Source organism: Solea senegalensis, linkage group LG15 (assembly GCF_019176455.1).
Source record: "Solea senegalensis isolate Sse05_10M linkage group LG15, IFAPA_SoseM_1, whole genome shotgun sequence".
NCBI lineage: Eukaryota > Metazoa > Chordata > Actinopteri > Pleuronectiformes > Soleidae > Solea > Solea senegalensis.
Window position 1 is genome coordinate 7,683,726 of NC_058035.1, and position 26,149 is coordinate 7,709,874.

A 26,149-nucleotide genomic window follows, 5' to 3' on the forward strand; every position below is an offset into this window, starting at 1 on the left:
TACTTTTTATCTTATCTTGAGAGTCAAAATGAGACCCAGTAGATTCATGTTTTGATTTCCAACAAATGTTTTTGATGAACTGATCAGTTTAATTCCCCTGCCTTACATGTAGTACAATAGATAAACAGACAGACAGACGGGGAGGTAGAAGAACTTCTTTTCATTCATCGTAGTGTTTTGTTTCTCATTATAAAGCTAATTATGGAGCCGGGTGTCCTCACCAGCTTGGCCACCGAGGTGCTGCGCAGTGTAGACAAGGATGCCATCGGGTGACAAAGGCTGGAACTGCAGCTGCACAACAGTCCTGTATCTGATAGTCTGAGGTGGGAATGACATCCACGACGACAAGTTGCCGCTGAAGAATGGATCACTGATGGTCACAGCTGAACGTGCACAACATGAGAGCAGTTAAAGAATTGAATAGTGAGGCTCTTGTCTAATTACATGCATCAATTACATATGCAGCGCAATGATGGGGTTCAGAGATGCAACCTTTCTCGCAGTAAGGCCCCGCAGTCCCCAGGGGACACTGGCAGGTGTATCCATTTGGGAGAGGGATGCAGGTGGAGCCGCGGGCACACAAAGGAGGAGGACTGTGCTCGACATCACACACAGACACGGTCTCTGAACAGAGAGCTCCCTTCCATCCAAATGGGCACTGGCAACTGCAGACGGACACAGTCAGACGCTACAGGGTGTTGTATGTGCGTTATTCCCGCTTGTTTTGTGTACCTGATCATATGAAGGCTGTTGAGGTTTCATCACAACACTTGTACACATCACATTATGCAGCACTGTTCAAGTCACCATGTGTTATTTATGAGTGGAGTCATTATAAATGATCAGAAAATAAATTCAAATGTGTTCCTCTGTTCACTCACTACACCGATGCGCCGGAGTCAACACATGTCCCTCCGTTCCCGCAGTGAATATGAACACACGGCGTGACGCCACACTGACCCACACTGCGTCCAAAGGCCGGGTGTCCCACAGGCTGTCCCAGTGCTTTGAACGGTCTGTCCCTCCTTGTGCGAAACTGCACATCAAAAATGCACCCTGTGAAAAAGAGAAGAAGAAAAACGACCACATGACCCTGCCAGTCAATAGATGTGATTTGGGTCCTATGTTCACACGTGTTTTTGTTTTCCTGCTCAGATATTGTAGTTCAATACTAATTCTAAAACTTGATAGAACAAAGTCTCAACACAACTACAATCCACACACATGACTTCAGAGGTTTGAAATCCTTGTTTTTCTCCCCGTCATCATGCATCCTCCTCATCGTGTTGACTTTTCCACTTTGGTAATTCAATTTTATCAAGACAATATTTGCTTTGGCCTGTACCTGCTGAGCACAGGGCCTTCTATAAATACAAGGCCTGAGCACAAGCCTTGTAGTCATCTGCACATGCAGACTCCCTTCTCTCTGCTGCATTAGTCATTGGCATAAAGAGGATGCAGGGGAAATGTCATGCTCATTCATGAATATTCATGGCATGATGCTGTCTTCTTGGCAGACTCAAGTGATGGCTGCCGTGCTGCAAACACAAACCATCGAAAGGCAAAGCTGATTTATAGGGAAGATAATATAAACCGGCTATTTTAATTTGTAAGAGAACTGAGTTGGAGTCTGACAATTAGCAGTGAAATGTGGAGGGAATGTGTCTGTTGCAGGAAAACGTTTTCACAGGTGGTTTAAAAAATAACGGGATCCATCCATCTTCTACCGCTTTATCCTCCACATGAGGGTTGCAGGGGTGCTGTGCCAATCTCAGCTGACATAGGGGGAAAGGCAGCGTACACTTAGAGACAAACAACCATCCACTCTCACATCTATGGTCAATTTAGGATGTCCAATTTACCTAATCCCCAAATGTGCATGTTTTTGGACTGTGGGAGAGAACCTGGAAGAACACCATGCACACAGGGGGAGAACGTGCAAACTCCATGCTGAAAAGCCCTTTATCCGACCGGGTCTCGAACCCGGGTCTTCATGCTGCAAAGGCAAGAGTTCTAACCGCCGTGTGGCCCCTAACAGGATCCAAAGTGTCAATATTGTCTTAAAGAAATTCTTCGAAAACAACTGCACCATGAAATCAGAACTTTAACAAACCCACTCATGTCTTGTTATTTAATCAAGAACATAAATTGAGTGACAGTTTCTTTTTTTTGTTCTCTTTCCCGGCAGCCGCAGACCCTCCTGCGACACCTTTCCACAGGGGAGTGTGGATCTGTTGATAACTGGGACTGAAGTGCATTATCAGTGTGTTCACTGCCAGCCATCATGATTAGGGCTCCAGGAAGGTCACACAGATCTGATTAGACGTTCATGAGTTCTCATTACACCGCGAGCAGAAAGGTTATGGTTCCACCAGCCCCGCCTGGCTCAGGTAGTGCTTACCAATACCTACTGTGGACTACTGGCAGTGCAACGCAGTGTGGGCAGATGAACAGATGCTTTACCACAGATGATTTGATTTTTGCCGGTCTATTTGGTGAGCAGAAAATGAATTCTTTCATGATAAAGAAGTGCACACGCGACATCACTGCAGCCTCTTGCTCACCTCAAATGGATCTGCCACCACATTTATAATAACAGGCTGAATTTTGTTATGATGATATTCATAGCGGTTGTCATTAGAACGGTTATGGCAATCTTGCTCCACGGCACTGCACATTAGCTGGCACAATGGATGTTCACCAGGACACATTCCTACACCTGCGAGAGAGACCATAAATGATGCTGATGATGACAAAGTTTGTTTGCATGGCCCCCCGCTTCAAGTGACTTATGAGCGGTGGCATAGTTTTGCACTCGACACACAACTGTATGGGGTGTGAAGACATCACAGGGTGCAGACACAATCAACTTCAGAACCGTGTTCTGAAAGTGTTTGAGAGTGTAACTCTCTTTTCATTACACACCTTCGCCTCTGCTTACAAAGAGACAAAGATCCTGAGAGAAACTCCAAACCCCAGTGCTCTAACCGCAGACAGCAGTGTTGGGATGTAATGAAGCTGTAGCAGTCTTACCCTGAAAGCCCTGATGGAACCTGGAGCCAAGTGGCAACAGTTCAGGGGTGTACTCATTATATCCACCTACAAAGAGCTGGTTGAAAACATTGAGGCCCACCAGGGGTCCAGGAGACGATCCCGTCCTGTTACGTTGACCGTTAACCTGTGGAAGACATGATCAAATGCCAGAGTCTTAAATTTGTACATGTCCCTGGGTGGGAGGACAATTTATTTAGAAAAATACCTGCAATTGAGGGTTGACAGAATGTACGACCTATAGATAGATACTGCGTTGTTCAGTTTGTACCCAAGTATTAACCCCGATAAAATAAAACAAGTTCAATTACAACAAAGGAAACACCTGCTTAACTATATATACATTTAATATTAAAGCAAAGACTTTTAGATAAAAAAAAAGGTTTGTAACAACGTAACGTATATAAATAAGAAAGAATCTGCTGATTAGTATGGGTAGACCCACACTCCCTGTGCTATATAGTACATTTCCATGCTTTTAACCCTGAACAGACTCGGCTAACTCACAGCATCTCACTGAAGATGGAACAGTTTCAGAACAGAAAGTGATCTCTTGTGTTTCAACCACCACTCACCAGCTTAGACCAACAGCACCAGAAAGGATAAATCTATTTATTTTTTTTTTATGTATTATTATGGTGACCTACATTGCACATTTATTTCACTTCCCTTTATTTTGTTTGTCCTCATAAATCACGTAATGCACTTTAACTGATGTTTTGCCGCAGATGGTTTTTGAATGACACTGTGCGTCTGTGCTTTCTTTACATTGATTTTGCTGCTTCTATCTTTGTAAAGCACTGAATGAACTTGGTGTAGGATGGAGTGCTGCACAAGTGAATCTGCCTCGGTCTTTGGTTCTGGTTCCATGTGTTCTAAGGTGAATCTGATCCAAAGTGAGTGAGGACAACAGTGTTAAAAGGTGGAATCGTTTAGTTTACTTTACATATCTCATTTTTTTTTTTACCCCCACTATCTTTATGTCATGTACATTATTAGTAGTGTTTCTCATCGTCACATTACCTTCAGCCATCCTGTTTTCTTGGACCTCCCGAATGTGACAGTGTGAACGCTGACGTGGTGGTTCACCGGATTACTGACTATGGTCGCCACACCTGATCCAAGGTTAAATCTATGAATAACTCGGCCATTTTTCAGTCCCAAAGCAAAGAAGTCATCACCGTCGCTTCCTGCAAAATAGACACATGAAAAGTTAGTCATAAACACAGCAGACTCAAAAGGTATAGCATTCCCTTTAACTCAAACTGCAAAACAAAAGTGCTTTCGGTAAAAACGCACATCAGAAGCAACACATACAACAAACTACTTATAATGATTTGCTTTAATTTGACATTTACAGGTTTTGCATGTATGATGTATTTTGCTTTTCTACTTCAAACTGCATTGCAACTTGATCATTTTCCTTCCTCGGTGATCAAAGATGCCTCTTCATTAAACCAATTATCATGCAAGGTGCTCACATCTCATCCGTTCTATATTGTTCCTTTGAATATGAAGCATTACCAGCAGTGCTGTTCCCTCTGCTGACAACTGTTTCATTATTCATATTTCTTGTTTTTGCCTCCACCTTGAAGAATTGTTTCTCTCAAGGGAAAACAAATGCAGACAATCCTGAAAATCTTTCCCCCCCTCCTCCCCCCCTTCTCCTCCTTTGGATGAAATATGCTGGTAACAATAACACAGTGGTTACCTGCTACCAAATCTGACCCCACAGAAGGGAAACCCTAATTTAAAGAGACGGCTACTGACAGCCTCATAGTGCACCTACACCTCAAAGTCTCTTTATGGCAATTAACTCCAACACTCTGGAGATGCTGGTCTTGTGTGTTTACTTCATCCTTAAAATAGCAACATGCTTCTTTTGAGAGTCAAGAACAATAAGACTTTAGCTGGAAATGAATTAATTGCTGGACCACGGGAAGACTCATTATTATGGTCTCCAAATCTGCCAAGAAAGAAAGTCCTCAGGGAATCGCCTTGATTAGAGGCTCTCAGAGGAGAGTGGAAATCTATTAGATGGCACATTACCATACACAGCGGGTGAAACCTCTCGATTGCATTTCTTTTTAAATCTTTAATGAAGTTTGACATCTTAAATCCATCCAAGGAGCTTTCCTCTTTTCATTTGACAGAATGATTTCAAATTGCGCTGCAGGTGTCAGGGATTGGCCTCACCTCGTCCTTTATGCCCGGCGAACAGGATCAGGTTGTCTTTCACAGCGGATGAATTGTTGGCGAGCATGAACCTCAGCCTGAACTCGTAGAAGAAAGTGAGGCTCGGGATGGAGGAATAAGCCACAAAGGAGGTGTATCCAAACTCGTCACTTCCACTGAATCTGGCGCGAGTTATATTGATGGCTGCAAAAAGAAACACATTTTCCAACACGTTTAAAGGATCATGTTTGTGCTAAAATGAATTAGCAGTTCTGAATCATGATTTCCCCCTTCGCAGGTTACCAAAAGATGGCACTATTGCTACACAGCACATACTAGTGGGTTGTTGGGAGTGAAAAAAAAATAAAGAAAAAAAAATAAAAGAAGAAGCTATTAGATGATGACCTGTTTTCAAATACTATCGCCTCCTCAGACCTTTTCTATTTTCATTAGTAGCTGTTTAGGAAGGGTTATGGGCAAGGAAGCATCACTTCATAGACAGTGTTCATAAGCAGAGCACAACATTCCCAGTGATTCAGTTACTGTCTTTAGTTTACTTATTCAGAATGCCTGGTTGATTCAATAATGTTCACTCATGCATTCCATCTCAGCAAACCCATCCACTTGATTTTACACTGGTGGGGGCCTACTCAATGTGAATTCATTCACCACTTTGCAATTCTATATGTGTTCAAATTAACATGCTCTCCCCCTTTCCCCGTATGTGCGTGTGTGTGTGCGTGAGTAAGTGAGTGAGGATTCAAACACAAAACAGCTCCTCTGCACCTGAAACGCCTTGCATATTCCTCTGCAGCCCCAGGCGATGTCTATGAGGGGTTCACAGCCCGCCCCCCTGTCCCCTTATTCAACTGTCCTCATCACTGTTTGGCTGCTAAATTATTGATAAACCTGAAAATGCTTCTGTTATCACTTCTGCTCGGGCGGAGGTTTATTTGCTTAGCTGTGCCGCGATTGAATTGATCATATGTTCGGTTCGGCCATAACACCATGAAGACATAAGGCAGCGTTACAAAATGAAACTGTTAATAGTGGACAAATGTTGTGCAAATACATCTAATATGACGATTATCACAATAGAGGACCAGGAAATAGTACAAAAAATTGTACAAATACAAAAATAAGCTGAAAACAGCTCTGCTTCTCTAAAGAAACAGATTAGTACCAGTACATTTTGTTAGAAAGAAGACAGGGAAGGGACAACATCGGATAAAATACAATGAATAAACAGCTCTACCTTTAAAGTGTGTGAATATATTCTGAAATAATACCACACAGTACTTCTTCTCTGCAAAGCATTTGTGTAATATGGTGTTCAGGAGGAAAGAATAACATGTGGCACCATGGTGTGAAATGCATTCTGCCAAAAAGAAGAAAGAAAAAAAGAAAACAACCTGCATGTACATCATGCTCATCTCAGCAGCCACAGAGCAGCTGGGAAGACAACACATCTCTTGAAATGCTGCATACAGTATATATTGTTATGTTATATTCTTTGCAGTCCAGGAACGATGCAAGGTTAACGAGAATCCCAATAAATCAATACTGGACTAATGTGCTGATGCGGAATATTGCTGCAGCGTTAAAGCATGCACATTAAAATCATTTTCAAATGGAATGGAATGGAATGGTTAAAAATTTGACTCTGGAATGTACCAAAGAATGCAGAACATAAAGGGGGGTTGTATTTCCTCGGGATGCCCAATATGGCATATATAAAAATGGTTGTAGAGGGTGCAAGCATAGAATTCAAAGAGGTAGCAGCCTATTCAGTCATTAGTCACATCGGGGGGATCTTAGCAGGTTTGCCAATACCCATTAATACATTTTAAAGCCAATTTATTCACATCTCTCCTATTGTATGATGGTTTGCGCTCAAGCATCGCCATCTATAACCAGACACCCCCCACCCCTATATAAAATAATGGATAAAAAGCCCATCCACTGACATCATTGCCAGTTACTGAAATAGTATAACTTACTTAATGTCGAGAGCTTCACTCATCTTTGTTTTCTCAGACTAATTTTCAAATGTTTACACAGTCTCGCCACAGAGCCTCTATCCAAGTCCATCCAAAAACACGGTAGTGCCAGAGTAATCAGGCGTGAGGTGAATCGTAACTGTAAAATACCAGACCACATTTGGACAATCCGCATTCTCCATTAAAGGGCCGTCAACTCTGGGACGCATTGCCAAGCGAAATGAAATTAATATCAGAAATAAAAGTGTTCCCAACAGAGGTTAAGTGTGGCTGAAAGAAAAACGGAGCTGTACCCATTAATCATTTTAGATATATTAGGGGTGATATGACTTGCAAGTTGTGTTTTAGTGTACGATGAAGTGTAGTTTTATCATACTTTATATTGTTTTATGTTTATCATTTGACAAGTGTTATTGTGTGTAATGTAGTTTAGCTTGTAGTTGTTGTGTTATGTCATTACAGCATGTACTTCTGTGTTTTTTAGTGTAGTTCTAACGCGTTTGATCATGTTATACTGTTCATGTAAAAAGAGTTGCAAACCAGCAACAATAGCTATAAACTAATCTATGTACAGCACATCAGTTGCATTATTTGTATTGGAACTATGTTACTGTATTAAAGTTCTAGTCTTCTATACCGATATCGTGCCAATAATATTGAGCTAATATCATGATTTTTGCACTGAATCCTGGCCGCCTCTGTAATTAGAGAGATATCCACACTTGATGGTACTGTTCTGAATATTTTAAACACAGCATATTGTTTTCTGCTGTTTTTTCCCCCCCACGTTTAATCCAAAATATGACACTTAAACACGAGGCGTGCGCACTGATGATTCTGAGTGAAGTTATCTTTAACACATTAGTATTTCACGACCTCGACTCTTCACATTCTCCTGCTTGTTCACCGACCGTCCTTATCTGTTAAAAAAAGCAGGTGCTGGAAACCAAGGAGGTGAAAACTTTCAATTTAGAAAGAAAAAAAAAGAAAAAAATCACATCACTACCTCAAACAACAGGAGACTATTTTGTCAAGGATAGCACACATAGAGGAAAAAGTTGAAAAAGGCAAGGGACACTTCTCTGATCACATCTGATATCATCAGGATTAAAATGCAGACATCATCTGTGCACTTAGTGCGACACTGGAAGGTTAAGATTGCGCCGTGTGGTATGTGGATGCTGGGAGTCTGACAGGAGCTGTGGCACGGCTGAGTGACTTATATGCCAAGCACCCTGCTGCTCCCCCAGCCAGTGAAGTCAAACAAAACCCTTTGTTTCCGAGAGCCGCAGCCTTTTGTAGGCCCTCGTTTTTAATAGTGTTGCTGCTTTGAAAACGAAATCTTTTGAAGCATCGCTAAACAGAAAATCACCGCTCGCTATCATTTGTCACAACACATCCGCACGAGGCAAACTTCCGACGACAGCCACTTTTCATTTACATTAACGCTTGCGGCTCTGATGATAAGCATCTGCGTGCTTACCTGCACACCAGTGCAACTGTTAGGAAGGAATTAGCAAGGCACTATTTGGAAATTTAAACTAAAAGTCAATGATAAAACCATTTTTTATGATACTACTAATACTAATAATAGAAGGAAATCAGCATCCTCATCATCTTCTATAATCTATCAAAGATTAAGCAAGATATTTTAGTCTGGAACCCCCAGGATGCTGCTAGCATGCATTAAGAGTCAAATGCAACAAGAGGAATGCAGTGGTTCATTTATTCTGTTAATCAGCTCAACAACTACTGCCTGTAATTATTATGACTTTGCTTAGATTAGCCTTAGATTAGCCTGTCAGCAGTTTATGACCCTTGATTAAATCTTTTTTTTTTTTTATAGCTGTGGAGTTGTGGGATACAAATAAGGCCATGTATACTGTAACTCACAATGAAAGATTAAATAAGAGTGAACACACACACGTGGGCAGAAGGGATATACTGTACTGTATACGGGTGATAGAGTATTCATATGTCTGGTAATGTGATGGAACATCTACGCTCCATTTCTACGACTGATTATACTTATGTTTGGAAATAGATCAAACAAACTAAAATAGTATTTCTTTACATTACAGTGCAGTGGTATTGCGCTGTTTGTACGATAATAGTGTATTTATAATTTTGTAAGTGGCTAATACAATCTTATTTCTATGGTAATCACCAACTTGCTAATATCAAGGGGAAATGGGGAATGACGGATTTTCATGTGATGGTATTACACTGTAATAACTGTAGGATAGCGATGCAGCTAACAATATACAATACATTTATAGTCTATTCTTGATTAACGGCGTTATCGTTTGGTCCATAAATTGTCAGAAAATGTCAGAAAATGTTGATCAGTGTTTCCCAAACTTGGAAATGATAACTTCTCGAATCCTCTTGTTTGGTCCAAAACCAAAAGGATTCAGTTTTAATTATTCTGTTGCTATATGGAGCAAAGAAACCAGAAAATATTCACATTTAAGAAGCTGAAAACTTGTTCTAATTCTTTAAAAAACACATTAAAAAAAAGGATGAAACGGTTATAAAATAGTTGATAATCGCTTAATTGAGTAACTGTTTCAGCCCTACTCTAGGGTTATCTTCTTATTACCACACTATTACATTGGAAATGCATTGAAAATAAGGTTTGCATGCTGTTACCGTACTGTAATGTAAAGTGCTACAGCAGATTATGAAAACTATTGCTGGAGGAAGATGCGTCTGCTCTATCAGCAGATTTGAGTTCAGCTCCCAACAGATGATCCTTTCACCGTGTCCACGGCTTTCTTTCACTTCCTCCTCTTACACTGACAAATATAGGCTATAATTATCAGCGTGGAGCGCTTTCGTTCGCAAACACCTACGTTCATCACACAGTAGACCTTGTCTTCCGTAAGGGCAGAGACACACAACCTCCAACGGTGACTTTGGGATACATGTGGCTCCATGACCGCAGGGGTTGTGCTTGCAGGCATTGAACTGGCACAGCCGGCCCGTGTAGAGCGGGGGGCACTCGCAGAACCAGTCCTCGGCGTCACTAGACATGTGTACACATAGAGGGAGACACATCATTAGCCCAGAGGTGAAAATGAACCGTGACTTTATAGCAACATGTGCAGATGCTTTACAAGCTCACACCGTGGCCTGCTGAACACACGCGGAGCACAGTGAGGATGATGCACGAGTGTGCAAATATGTGAGGGGTAAATGTGTCCAGCAAACCAAAGGAAAACTTTGTGATGTACAGTCTGAACTAGAGCACGCCAATGAATGCACAGAAAACGGAATGAAAACGGAAGCGTCCGGATGAAGGACGCCACAAAGCACACGATTAGATTCATAAATTGTCCATTTAATGTCGCCAAGTTCCGACTTTACACGCCCTCTCTCGCATATGGCAAGAGGAAAAATAAGGTGATATTACATTCAAAGTAATACTCAATTCATACTTTATAAAAAGCTCTAAGATGTGTGCGGATTTGAAAGGTAAAATATCAGCGAGGAGGAAGCAGTGGTGGGATTTCAAATCTATAAATTAATAATGTGTTTTGAGCAGCAGCACTGCGGGCTGTTATTTTGCTCCTTGGAAAAACTGGCTCCTCGAAATGAAATATTTACATTCTGTCACCAGAGTTGAACATTGTTAGATATGATTTTATTGAGGTACAGTAGGACGCTCTAATGCAGTAAAAGGTCTTGCTTAGGACGATTAGCAGTCTGCTAATATCAAGCTCAAGATGTTCCGTGGCACAAGTTGCACACTGACGCTGCCAACTGTGACCATTGTTTTCGCAATAACAGTCGCACACAGACGATAATTGTCATGCACGGAGCAGAACAGGCGTCGCCATTTGAAGAATGAAATATTAAACGGTGCACCTCCTGCTGGATTTTCCATGTTTCGGGGCTTTGAGTGCTGCTAATTTGTCCCTTTGCATTGTCACTTTCTGTTTGTGACACATGCCTTGAGTTGCTTTTCCTGCAAATGCTCCAGTTTCCTCACGCAGGGAAAAAAATAATAAAAATAAAATAAATATACAGGTGAGTTCCTCTCAGCGAACACTCTAAATTACACTTAGATGTAAGTGTGAATGTGTCTGTCTGTGTAAGTGTGAGCGTGTCTGGGCTGTGACTCCATATCCATAACTCCAGCACCTAATTAATTAAATCTTGACCTGCAATAAAGACCTTAAGATAACGTTAAGGATGAAAGTAGAATGCGTTAGATGAACATCTAACATATATCTTCTGGTTGTGATTCAGGGAAACGTTTGTGTATTTCTGGGCATTTTTCTTACACAGAATCACAGTTGAAGCATGAACTGGGGATAACGTGCGTATTGCTGACACAACACACGGCTCATTATACAAAGGGATCACAGCGCAATGGAACAGTGAAACCACTCACTTTCTACACAGGGCAAAAACAACAACAACAACAACAACAATTCTCCTCAGATGTGTGGAAAGCAGCTTATAATGATCAGCACCAACAGGAATCATGTTGACGTCACATTTGTTTTCACACGACAAGTCCACATTCTCATAGAAACAAGAGGTTAATGGTGATACTTGTGAAGAGGAGTTGGGTGATGGAAAGGAAATCAGACAATAGAGGAGAGACACAGACCAGGTATGGTTGTGTAACAAAAATAACATTAATAACATTAGCGATCATCACTGTCATCTTCATTATCTCTATTTATGGCATTTAAAAGAAGTGTATTATCAATTTAATTATTAAAGGTAAGGTATGGGGCATTTTAGATTATCTCCTCAATCTACAATATGTCATTATTATTATTACTACAGCTGTGTTTGACTATAATTTATTATCTCATCAGCAGCGAATATCATTTGGCAGCGACTCAAAGTCCTTTGAAATGCTGGAATTCAAACCAAATTAGAACGAGGGAAAAATATGATTTCTTGGTGTCAGATGGGGCAGGTTTTAGTATTTTTAATTTTATTTTTTTTAAAACCTGCGGATCTACTGGGATTTTCATGCACAACCATCTCTAGGGTTCACAGAGAACGGTCCGAGAAACAGAAAATATCTAGTGAGCGGCACTCCTCCAAATAAAAATGTTCTCCAACTCATCGAACCTTAAAGCAGATGAGCGACAGCAGCAGAAAACCACACCGGTTGTCGGTGTCCTGTGTACTGTGTACCTAATAAAGTGGCCACTGATTACTGATCGCTATATAAGTGAAATGACGAGTCAAGCAGATATTTCTGTCTCTAAAAAAAAATAAAACAAAATGAAAAAAAAACAAGGTAAAGTGTAAATAGATGAGGAGAAGAAGTACGGGTGAAAACACTTGAGTTTTTAATTGGTCTAATCAAAAAAGATGATATGTGGGGTGACAAAAAGGTTATTTGAATTTCCCCGAAGCAATCATTCTGATTACTACATTGAAATAATGTTTGCAGACTAATCTGAATATGTGAAGTGCAGATAAATAAAGTTGATACTTGCCATATTTCGCGCCATTTGAAAGCCTGCAGTGCCACAGTGCACACACGGGATAAATTATTAAGAGGGGGGTAAATTTTTTATCAATGAGTACCAGATAATGTCATAAATGATTGATCGGTTGGCGTATGATATCCCTGTCATCGGGAACAAAAAGCTGTGTGGCCACATGCATCTCTCAAATTTCATCCCTTGTAAGTTATTTACATAACACTTCTTTTTCAAGTGCTTGTTGGTATGCAAATAGCCCCGATGGAGCTCCGTTGCCTCGGCAGTCTTCAGTGCTCTGACAGAGTTTGGTCCACTTCATCCTTTGTTAAAATGAAAAATAAAAGCACTCGTTTAACAAAAAAAAAGAAAAAAAAGATTTGTAGTGGGTTCCTGTCTTGGTACTGAAACACCATTTGTTTTCCAGTATTGTAAGCAGCCAGTTGGACACAGTTGTATAACGGAGAGACTCGACTCAATTATTTGTCATTGGAATTCTGTTACGAGCAAAGGGGGACGGAGTGAAATTTACACATGGGCAAACTCAAGCACCTGTTGGAGCGGACAACTGTTCGATATTTTCCCGACCTCTTCCGGGGACCCTTGGATGGGTGACTGTCTGTTATGACTCGCCTTCACAGACTCCTTTGAAACCTGCTGCCACAGAAAGCTACACTTTGGATGACACTTGAAATAAACCCCTTATACAAAGGTGGCATGAGGAAACTTTTCCTCAGAGGGTCAGACAACACTTCTACAGTCCGAACCTAGAACACGCTACACTCTGTGGAAACACTCGCATGGAAGACGTCTCACCCCCCCCAGACGTACCAGTAGATTTATGTGTCTCACTGTTTTAAACATCTGACAAAGAAGAGGGGGGGAAAACATTTGTTGTGTAACGGTAACTTAACCCTTCTTCACTTCTTTAATTACACAGGTTCAGGCCAACGAATTCTTGTGATCCTCTCTGACGGATGAGACTCTCCCGTAATCGCAATTACTGAGTCTGCGTGACGTGATGGAGCGGTATATCACACATACTAAATATTATGCGGCGACAGTGGCTCTGCTGCATCACAGCAGGTGGACTCATTAGTGACTAAATTATATATTGTACATATATATATATATACATACATATACACATATACATATATACACACACATATACACATACATATATACATATATATGCATATACATACACATATACACACATATATACATACACATATATACACATACATATATACATGCATATAGATACACATACATACACATATACACACATATATACATACACATACATATATATGTATAAATAAATATATATATGTATATATACACACATATTCATAAGAGATCACACTGTTCCCACAGACCACAGATGGCTGTGTCTGGTGTAATAATGTTTATGGTTTGTCATTTCATCATCACAACATATTAATAAATAATACTATTTTTGCACCTTTAGTCTGAACTGGTAACCGAGATGGGAAACATATGACGTCTCTGCTGTCCCGCGTGTCTTCCGATCACCGAGCATTATCTTTGTAGAGTCTAAGGGTATAAAACGTACACGGCGATTCACAACTTTGTGTCAGATAACAAATCAAATGTGCTGCACTAGAGGTTTTACTCAGCCAAACGTGATGAAGATTTGAACTAGAACAACCTCTGAATACAGAGCTGTGTTAGTGTAACTTTCTCCTGACAACCTTATGAATACAAATAAATTCTAAAATGAAATACAGGTCTCCTCTGCCTACTCAGTGGTTAAGGATACAGCTGGGGATTTTTCAGTATTTTTCTTGTTGCCAGAACATTTCTTAAATTCCAACTCATCTCATTAAGTGCTGCCTGGGTATTTGAAGCTTTAACTCACTGTTGCCCAGAAACTTGGCATGTGTGAAGTTTTTTTTTTCTCTCTTTTTCTTATTCTTTTGAAAGAGTTGCATCTTAATTGGTAGCCATTGGGTTAGGGGCTGGGTGCCACCAGCAGAATAGGAAAGTCAGAAAGTTTTAAGTGACTAACACGTTATTAGAGCCCAAGCACTCAATGGTGTGAGGACAGAACTTGGCACCCTTTAACTTTGCCCTAGATTCATGAAGTTCTGGAGACGTGTTTTTTAGGCCAAGACCTAAATAAAAGCACATTGGAGCCATACCCAACTCCCAACAAGAGATCGGCAAAAATCAGCTGAAAAGGATGTCTAACACTATTGAGACTAACAATTTCTGATATTGTTACTTCACAGTTTCCCAGGAGCAGAAATGGTATAATTTCTTCTCCATTGCTATTTAAGAAAGTAGAATATCCACCACCTACATTTGCATGAATCATTAACCATCCCCAGAAGAACTGACCGCTACTTTATGCAAAAATGCAAGGACCATTAAGATTTTTGCAATGCGTTGCTCTTATGCAAAGACACAGCATGTGCATCACTCTGATGAGCCCAAAGGTGCAAGGACCCTTCAATGTTGCTTCCAGCTTTGATTGGAATTGTCCTTTTAAATTGAATCACTTAAAGCCCACATAGACCGGAAGCTCCAATTAACGCTGCGTTTGTGTGTGTGTATCTGCGTCGTTACCTCGTTTATGAAGCCCTAAAATTTCAGAACAAATAGTTCAGCCCCTGCTGAGAAAATAGTGTTGTATTGTTTTCCTGGGCTCTGCGAAGCGGATCGACACTTCCGTAATTTGATGTTGTCATCAAAAATCCTCACCACTCCTCTCACCACCGTAGCGCCTCCTGGTGCGGGCACTAGTCCGGGCACATCCGGTTGCGTACATTCAACCGCAGAAGAAGAAGAACTACTCTCGTTGTAGCTACTGAGATGCAGAGCATCCACCGTGCCAGAGGGGGAGCTGTGTATCTGAGAGCTGGCCTATCTATTACATCACTTCCAGGTACCTGGCCAATCACAGGACAGTGGGAAAGCTCTCGTTGGCTGGCCAATCACAACACAGTCCACATTGTGGGGGTGGGATTTGGTCTGAAACAGCGCGGCTGACGAGAGCGTCAGTGAGGAGATATTTTGATCGGCTTGTTTGCAGCGATTAGGAGGTTTTTAATCATGAAAACAAATTAATATATGTAAGTAGACCTCCATAACTAACATATATGTGTGATACAAGCATTCTATGTCACCTTTAAGAAAATACAAAAACAGAAATCTATCTATCTATCTATCTATCTATCCATCTATCCATCCATCCATCCATCCATCTATCTATCTATCTATCCATCCATCCATCCATCCATCCATCCATCCATCCAGTTCCTCTAATACTTTCACTTGCAACTTCATCATTTTAATCCATTACTATCAATAATGTTTAAGATTGTCAAACCAAACCTAAACAGAAACTCTTGTACGGCTGTTTTAAATGCACTTGTCCTCCAAAATCCAAAGACACCGAAACAGTAAACCCCGGTAATGAACAACTTTAATGTGGGAATATTCTTCGGGGACTGGATTCCCACAAAGGATGATAGCTATGCTTGTTTTCTCATGGTAAATTAAAATAATTGCATCTTGGACCTTGGAGTTATTTTATAGGTGCTTTGAAACAAGTATATTTGGAGCCCTGATTAAGATGAAATTGGTTTCACAAGTTGCAGGCGGGCGAGATGGAGCAGTGGGGGAATTTACTGTGAAGTGAAGTTTTGTGTGTCACTGACGCCGGTCTGTTCACAGAACCAACAAGCGCTGACTTCACTGCGGCCAATTAGCGGGACGTAATTCTGCCCGTGGAAGTTCTGCACCGAGTGTGTTTGTGTTTATATGTTAATGTGTGTGTGAGCATAAGTCAGTCATCTATTTAATCGCTACTCCAGATCATGTCAATCTGTTTTTTTTTGTTGTTTTTTTGCAAAGACAAAACCTTGCAATTTCATTCCGTTGCAAACTTTTAAGTAGCTATAACACCTATTTTTAGATTCAACATAAAAAACATATTTTCTATGAAATGCAGTGATGACATTTTTACGTTCACCAACCTTTCATAACAGATGTACAGATATCCGCCTACCAGCAAACTCACTAATGAACACAGTACATGTTGTTTGTTTATTCTATACAAACAGCAACGTGAAATAACTACACAGTGGCTGTTTCACTGGAGGTTATGTGTCACACTATTGCTTGGGTGCAGCAATTAACATTAATATTACGTACAACACAATGGCTATATCAATGACAAAAAAAGAAAACACAATATTTCTCAGTGCAGATGTACATAATTACACATCAGACATATTAAAACTTCTCATTTTACCATTCTCTCTCTTCCCATCTCTTAATTCTTAAACGCTTATAATTCGAAGCTGATCTTTTTCCCCCCTTACACCTAACATGGTCTCAAATCATAACCCAAACCACAGACAGGAAGCTGCCATCTGCTCCCACAAAAGCTTCAATGCCAGGCATAGAGGCGAAGTGGCACCATTGGCATCAACACAGCAGCAGGACATTCAGTGTCGCTGAACAGAGGATCCAGGGGCAAATGTCTTTGTCCTGCCCCCTATCACAACTGGTCAAAAGATCCGCGTGGTTCTGCATTATATTCTATTTTTGTAATCGTGCAATTATGGCATTAGGACACGATGCAGGTGTTTTCCTTCCGATGAAAGATTTTCATTTTTCCGTGTCCTTTTCACTGTCGTCACAAAGCAAACTGCAGACAATGCACGGATCCCCGTGCGCCTCACGAAAAACAATTTCCGCTTTAAAAATTCCATCTGCTGCTTCTACAGTGGGTCTAATGACATGCTATGTGCAACCTGCAGCTGAGGTTTATAAATGACACCGGTATTGGACATCCCAGCGCTGGCGCTGAAGAATAAAACAGCCGTGGTCCTTTGGTGCTGATTGCCTTGGCTTCTCACGCTGATGTCACCTAAATACCTAATGTGCACACAGAATGCATCGTTCACCAACCACAACCCTCCCCAGTTTAAAATGGACATTTCTACATGCCTTATTGAACAGAAACCCACATGAAATGGGGGCCAACGCTGAAATCACCGCACCTGAACTCCCCATCAAAGGCCTTATTCGTCATATTATATTGTTGCGGTGCCACGAGCCGACGACAGATTGAGCAGAGCTCTGTGAACTCCCGGCGACCCTGCATGCCGGGCGGTTCAAGAGAATACTGCATTAACGCGTATTCATCACAGAGATAATTGCGAGGCCCACTCTTTCACACATGACAAGCCAATGTGACCACGATGCCACTGCCTCTTAATTGGTATTCTCAGACCTATTCATATTCCAATATTCACTGTGCCCTTTTTCATTTCCTTTTTAATAAATGCGGCTGTTAATTGACAGTGTCACCACACAATGAAGAAGACATTTAGGGCTTCTATTTTCCGAATTATCTAAGGTGAGGAGGTTTTCTACGTAGTTAATGCACACTTGAATAAGAGAGCCAGTGTTGCTGGTGAGTGGAGTGTGATGACAGTCTGATGAGCTGCACCATAGGTAAAGATAAATTTGGCCCAGCACAAGAGACTAACGTTGTGCCAGGGATTTCTGCTGAATGGAAATGGAAAGAACTGGGAAGGAGCAGGAAATGACAATTTTACTCCAAATATAAACTCTGCCTTGCTCTTTTTTTTTTGGAATTGTTTACACCAGCGGTTCTCAAATCATGCAGCATTCAGACCCATGCCATGACCCAATTATTTCAGCCACTCTATTTTGTATTAACAAAAACAGCGCACACACATACTCGCGACGGAAGTAATGGGATATACACTATTTATTGGTATTTAATTCAAAATGTGCTACATGTTCAATTTTAACTTATAGCCATATGTGTGATGTCGCAGGCGCAAAATGACGGGTCTTATTTTTCCTGCTTAACGAAGCACAGCTGTACAAATAGCAAAAATACAAGCAAGACCAAAATAACAACAGACCTGTTCTGTCTGAGAAGAATATCATTTACATATCTGCATGTTTTCATTGCCACTATTCTCCCAGTTTCAGTTCCATGGAATCACGGAAGTCGAAATGAAAGCGCCAAAGAACTGTCGCAGTTCAAACGATGTTGTTGGTCGGTGTAACGTTGCCCCTGTGTGCGTCAGAGAGCTGCTGCCTGTGTGTCTATGTAAAGAGGTGTCACAGCAGAAGCTGCTCTCGTCTCAGTTCATGTCTGTGTCGGCATTAAAAAAAAAACAAAAAACCTCCAGCTGCCTGTTCTTATCTTTTTTTTCTCACATCCTAACCACTGTGAACCAATCATTAATCGGATTTGTCGTAGTTCCAGCTACAAATGTCAAATAGTCTGAGTACAGTGTGCATCAGAAAACAATGTTTCCTGGATTTTTGCCAAACGTGGAGGCGGCGCCTCGCGGTAGAAAGCTTGGTCGAGGAGAGAGAGTTCCTGCGGCTCAATGTCTGTCTGTGGAGAGTCACTGGTTAACACTATATTCATATCATATTATTATATTTATCTGTGTTAATTCAACAGGAACATAATCGTCCGCTAATGAATTTTCTGTTTAGAAGTAAATGATATAATTAGAAATTGAACTTGTACATGTGACAAAGTTATAACACTGACATTAACATCTTTCTAATTTATTCTGGTGGACGTAACACATGCAGATGACAAAATCATTAAGTCCAATATTCACTGTGGGGAGTTTTGTAACCACAATTAAAAGGAAGTCATGTCATTCATTAAGAAAATACTAATTATGGAGTTTCTTCCTGTGTGGATTCAGTTATGTGAGTATTTTAATAACTGCTGTCAGACTTTTGGCACGTGTGTTCACATGCAGGAGCTGGCCTGAAAATAATGACCCGCAGTAACATGACAAGAAAACAGGGGATTCTCAAAAGCGGACTCCTCGCAGCAGTGTTGCTGGACATCAGCACCGAAGCATCTAAAACATTTATCTGGTGTTACCGATTTCACTCGTATCACAAACCCTCGGGGTCCTTAACTTTCATCATCGCTGCAAAAATAAATAAATAACAAAATCAGCAACTTGCAAAGCGGCAGCTTTGGTAACAGCCTGTGTGTCGCTAACACATATTTGGCAGGCAAGGGACTCGCAAATTCCAGGCTTCACCACAAATTCCTGAATCATTGCGAAGAGCGAGATAAGACAAAGAGAAGAACTGCAGTTTTTTTTGTTCCAACCATCCTTTATGATTAATAATAGGATTTACACTGATTTTCTGCTGATACCCTTATTTCATGGTGCACAGTTCGCCCACACAGTTGACCTGCCATGACCTACACTTAAATGAATCCACTTAAGATAAGGTAATAACTGAACAGATCTGCAGTATGAAACGTGAAGGGAAACTCTTTCAATTGCATGACTCAGCACATGCTGCGTCACAGTGGCATGAGATTTGTTAAGTCTAACAAATATCATGTGTGATGTCATGAGCACTTCCATAACCCTAATCTACTCAGCTGCTGTTCCTAAGGTCACTCCTGAGCTGCGTCCCATACGTTGCTATTACAGATTGAGAAAAGATATTTGAGGCACTCGTCTCTATTCTTAGCGGCTTTCAAGTTCAAAGGGTGTTTAGTGATGTTTAATTAGAGTAAAAGGTGACCTGGTACCTGACACAAGTTCCTCCATTACGACAGGGAAGGTGTTGGCAGACAGGCGGGTCACAGTTCTCGATGTTTCCTCCTCTCGCTCCCTCGCCCACTAAGTAAATCTCCTCTGAGTTGACCTGAAGCTCCCCGATGCAGCCAATGAATCTCCTCGCTCCCTTCGCACCCCTGTCATGCGTGTCCCAGTGGGACGAAACGTCGCCGAGAAATATGGGCCCAAAGGTTTCCTGTAAAAACGCAGGAGGCCAGTGATCAGCGTTTTAGTCCAGTGACTCATTATAAAACCATGAACAAGAAAGATAAACACTAGGGGCTCCTCTTGCTCTCCAGCTTCACGTGGATGAAGCATAACATGCGAAGAACCTGGAGTTATAATCATTTATTTTTCACACGAGTGAAACATGATAATATCCATCTTGATTCTCCAAATAAAACCAGTTGCAAGCCGTCTTTGATGTGCAAGGTAAAACTGGGTAGAATTAATGAACGTGCATCTTATTCTACCGTAACGGTCAATTTAACAAGTGCGGCATAATTGTGTGTGTTACCAATGAAGAAGTGCATAAAAAAACAAAAAAACCCTGCAGACCGTTTAATATTAGCACTGAATTATATGTATTTGGTTCACAGCAGCGACCTCAGGTTGTTCAGATGAACACTGATTACTACTTTCTAACTCGGTTTACGTAATACTCTCATCCTTATGACACGCACAAGGACATTTATCACAACTCCACTTCACATTCTTTCAAATAATTCAACAAGGTGAATTATTATCGTATCGTATTACACTGACTGTACCCTGTAGCATTTTCCATTACCGAGCTATTACCTGGACAAAACCTTGTAAATAACATTATTGTAATAATATTACCAGACCATTGTTATTTCCAAGCTGAAAACAATATCTGAATTATGACGGTATTACCACATTTTTACCTCCCTATCTCAACAGTGAAGTTTTTTGTTTTTTTTTTATTACAGCAATTTGTCGTTAAACATCAATCTAAATATAATGATTACATTTTTAAATCTCTTGGATTATCGGTGCTTAGTGTTTGCTGACTTTCTGGATATGAAAGCACCTTTGGATCAATGTAAGTGACAATGTCAAGGCTGGACAGCCTGCACAACTGCACAGGGTTAATGACACTGTGTGAACACATCAAATGACACGGAATCTTGACATTTCACGGAAATCATATATGAATTTCTATGCATTCATTATGGCGCAGGAGGATCGGCGTCAGACAGATGCAGCGGAGGTGTTCGGAGGGCGGTCGGCGACGTGTTAGACCACGTAATCATCTAAGATGTTGACATAGTGCAAGCTTTAAAATGACATAACGTGCCTCTATATTTCAAAGCCTATACAGAGACATGGATGACAAGGCTCTCAAGGACGTGCATGTCATAAAAGCTCAATAGGTAAGTAAAAGGAATCTGCAATGCTGAAGCTTCAAATGACATTCTAAGCGCCCTTTCAACACCATAATCTGTATTTTCATGGAAACAAATATCTATGTGGCTTTGGAGCTACATGATGGAATGGCTATGTAATGGCTTCAAGTGTGTTTCTCATGAAATGAGTCCATGTGAAAGAGTCCACTGATGTGATATTCACGCCTCTGTAAGTGCCATATGCAAATGTACGATCTTATCAGAGGGCAGCACTATAGTAAATGTGGCTTTTATTCAAAGAGTTACAAGTCTACATAGTCGTATTGTGTACTATGAGATGAGATTATTCTTCAGATTTTTCAAGGAAAAAAAAAAAGTGTTAAATTCAAATCCGTCTATGGTTTAAATCAGATGGAATAACGTTTTTATGATCTTGGAGTGCGAATATGTGTTTGTTGGTGTTAAAATTAAAAATCCTTCTAGAGTGAGACGGTTTGATGAGGAACTCAACCGAAAATAACATTCTGTGATCTCACTCATCACTGAACAGTTAATGCAAATAATTTCCCAGGATTCTCACAAAAAAAACCATCCTGATTTTGCAGCCCTAAGCATTTGTTGTGTACAGTAGAGTTTGCCTGTTCTCTCTCTATGTGGACGTGTGAATGTGTGCGTGAACGTGTTGTTCGTCTGGTGACCTGTCCAGGGTGTACATGTCACCTGGGATTGGCTCCAGCCCCTGCGTGACCCTCATGTGGAAGATAAAGCACTAGCAAATAAGTGAGTGAGTGAAGACAAATTAAAACGTATTCCTTCAGCTCATGGTTTAAAATTATTGGTAATAAATAAACTACCTAAATTAGACTTGTATAAACCCTGGTTAAACTTAACCAGCAACCAGTGTACAATATACATGTAGAAGAAATAATAATAATAAAAAAAGAAGACACAACTTGGCATCTCAAATTAGAAGATCATAAATCACTGTGAAGGTCGGGGTGGCATGTTGAGCCTGTGGGAAGGTTAAACCCAATCTCTGCATCTTTGGAAGTAAAAAAAAAAAACCAACCTATTATTAATTTAATAACAAATATAGCTGTTGTTCATCAAATTAATGAGCCAGAGTGAAAAGACCAGACTGTGATTAACAGGTGGGAACCAGCTTAGTCCTACATACACGCTCGCGCTGTGGACTACGCTGCCTTCGAAAAAATAAATGGTTAGTCTACTCATCATGTTGAGGTCACCCGTGCTACTCTTAAATAAAGCCGGAAATAAATACTGTAAATGCCAAACACAAGTTCTGACATCCATGATTTAGCTGCATGTTCACTGGCAGCAGGCTGTTGCTCATATACCTTAAACTATTTAAAGTATCCTGTGATAGTTTTTCTGATATATTAGATTATTTGTATCAATGTGCCGGCATTTTTGAAAAAAAGTAAACTAAATTAAGGTTTAAATGAAATATGACATGCTGACAACAGACGTTGCTGGATTAGAAAGTCTTCTGTCTATTTCATATTCAGATGGGAACATTGATGGTGGACTATGCAAATGACTCAAAGACAAAAACAAAAGAAGAAAAAAAAAGCTGAACCTTCTTCAACTTTTGGCAGCATGTAGGACAACCAAACCTCGCGTGTATTTTGCTTTGAAATTTGAGTGTCGTGTTGCTCATGAATAACATGACAAAAGAAAGCAACAAAATGAATGTAGGCAATTACCTGCTGTGCAGCGACGTAGAAGAAGGATATGAGCCTTTAAACTTACTCAGCTGAGTGAGTCAAACCTGAATTTCTTGATTATTTTCAAGCTTCTCTCAAGCTCATGGCATGTTTCTCAAGCCCTGCAGCCAACCCCCTCACCGACACTGCACTCGTTCATGAAAAGAACAGGATAACGTTCGATTCCATCTCCTTTCACGTTTGCTCGTGGACACTGGAGGTTTGCCGCATTCCAAATCACGTACTGCATGGACTGTAGTTTTTAGGTGACTCGTAGGGTAACAGTGATTACGTTGACATGCACAGTTTAATCGAGCTAAGGCCATAGTCCGACTAAGACAGGCAATCGGACAACTTTAAGTATACGTGACTAATGGCTGTTATCCTACAAGTCAGTCCCCCATCAGTTACCTGTTGACCTTTACGTCACAGAAAAACAAACGGCGAGCGGCGAGATGGACGGTGAGATGAATCGTGCTGTGGTTCTGTATGTTTTGTACGTGCTGGAAATGTTAATCGTGATACAAATTAGATTGAGCATGGTTCTTGAAGGAAGATGGCGCCGTCATACGGTTCTCAGCAATAGAACTGCACATTATACATCATCTAAATCCGGGACAAAACCCGGGAAGGAAATTTAGGTGCATGAGCAGTCCAACCCCAAGTCCGACTCCAGTCCAACTAAGCCTGTACATGCAGGAGTGCACTGGTGCACTTTTATTTACAAGGCCATGCTTGGGCTACTGCCCTCCTACATCTGCAATCTAATCCCACGGAAGTGTTGATTCTTCTGGTTTGTGTTCAAATGATCAGTTGTTGCTGTCTGTTCCATGGGCTCTGCTCCTTCTACATGGAACATTCTGCAAAAAGACTGGAAAATAACTGAACTGATTTCTTTGAAAGCTTTTTAATCCTGGCTGAGAGCACTTGAAACAACCTCCTTTAATTGTAACTGTTTTGTTTTTTTTAATGCTTTTAATTGCTGTCTGTATGTTGTATGGTGAAAAAGAGGTTTTAAATCTAATCGGACTATGAGTCACATTATCCAGGTACGTCAGTCCGACTAAGACTGGCTCAATGTTAGTCGAACTAACCAGATTATTGTCTTAGTCTGGACTTTTTACATGCATGTAAATCATGGATTAGGCATGCAAAGCGTTGATTCTTAGACAGTAGGTGGGCCAGATTACCTCTGACATGGGATGTGGCACATACTCCTCGAGATGCTCAGCTGTGCCATTGTCTGCAGCTATTTCAATCATACATGACCCTCCATGTCTGCCAACAGGGAGATTGTATCTGTTGCGGGGGAGAGAGAGAGAGAGGGAGGGAGGGAGACCAAGGTTAGCACCAGTGTGTGATAAACAAAATAAATCCAGCAAAGCATGAAAAATATTCCGATGGAGAGACAGATGAAGCAGTCACAGTAATGAAGCTGCTAATGTGGCCACTGAGACTATACTTTAAACTGACTATGTGTGACAACATATACATCACACACTGTTTTATGAGAAACTTTATGCGCTGGTAGATTTGGTTTGAAGGCACTGGTGCATTTCTATCCAAAAGGTACAGCTCAAGCCCAAGAGAGGGAACACACGTAGAGAATGGTGTCCACAGCTGGATTCAAATAATAACACAAACTAGATTTCTGCACTTTTTTGCTGTGGTGACATCTTTTCGCTGTTGTGCTCCTCCCCGTAAATGTTCACACAACAGCGCGTGTAAAGTCAGACTACAATACAATTACAATAAACCAGTCAGAATCTGTGTAATTTACACAATCAAACCCAAGTAACATATGATCTTTTTATATTATAATAATAATGCAAACAATAATGAGGGAATAAATCAGTCAGTGGTGCCAAGTGCTCATTATGTCATTCAGGATTAATTAATAATAAAAAATGAGGTCACAAGCCACATATACATTATAAACCTAATGAGAGGGGATACAATTTCATCATTTGACCCTCTGTGTCTCCCGGGGGAAATATACAATCGTAGTAGTCATTAATGTTGCAGCCATAATGTTAAGTAGCTGGTCTACTTGTGTCATATTGCAGATTTGGCAAAGTCAAGTGATTCCCTCTCTCCAATTCATCACTGGCTTTACACAAACAACAACCGGTACAAAAGCAGCTTTTGCACATCATGCAAAAGATGGTTCTCTCCACAGCACGTAACACAGATCAGTTAGAGAACAATTCTACACAACGCACTTTCATTCAAATGGCTTCGATAAACACCAGAAACATGTTGCTCGTCCACAAATCAGATTCGGCCGAATGAATTCATCCGTTCTTCTCGATCGTTCCTCTGTTGATGAGGTAAAACCCTCAAACGTCTGTTTTAATGGCCAGATGGAAACAATCAGGGCAACTGCCCTCGTGCTAATTTAAAACAGCCCTCCACGATGTCTCCCTGAGGCCATCACACTCAACTGCAGGTAAGACTAATTACAGGTATGAAAATCACCGCTGCTGTTTTGTACACACTCGCTGACAAATGAAGGCACATTTAAGGGCGCAAATGTGAAACGCAAACCTCGCCGTCTTGGGCGTGTTTCGGAGGTCATCCTCCTGATGACGACGCGACAGTGAACAGTGATCAGTGATCAGTGAGTATTGATTGAAAGATCACGGTGCCCCGTGGTTTATTCCCAGCGAAGAGATGAAACAATATCGCAATGCAGCAAACAAACTGAGAGTGAAAGTGAACTGAGGTATAAAATAT

The 26,149-nt window shown here is 40.8% G+C and overlaps 1 protein-coding gene across 1 annotated transcript in view; it reads right to left on the reverse strand.

Moving 5' to 3' along the window:
- eys (eyes shut homolog) overlaps positions 1-26,149 on the reverse strand; it is a 146,590-nt gene that overhangs the window by 2,222 nt on the left and 118,219 nt on the right. Inside the window, exons 41-49 of the mRNA XM_044045628.1 lie at positions 24,604-24,712; positions 20,289-20,512; positions 10,082-10,254; positions 5,248-5,430; positions 4,075-4,241; positions 3,034-3,178; positions 882-1,056; positions 493-665; positions 222-383 (exon numbers count right to left, since the gene is read on the reverse strand). Of these exons, the coding sequence (XP_043901563.1) occupies positions 222-383; positions 493-665; positions 882-1,056; positions 3,034-3,178; positions 4,075-4,241; positions 5,248-5,430; positions 10,082-10,254; positions 20,289-20,512; positions 24,604-24,712 (1,511 nt within the window). The remainder of the gene's footprint in view (positions 1-221; positions 384-492; positions 666-881; positions 1,057-3,033; positions 3,179-4,074; positions 4,242-5,247; positions 5,431-10,081; positions 10,255-20,288; positions 20,513-24,603; positions 24,713-26,149) is intronic.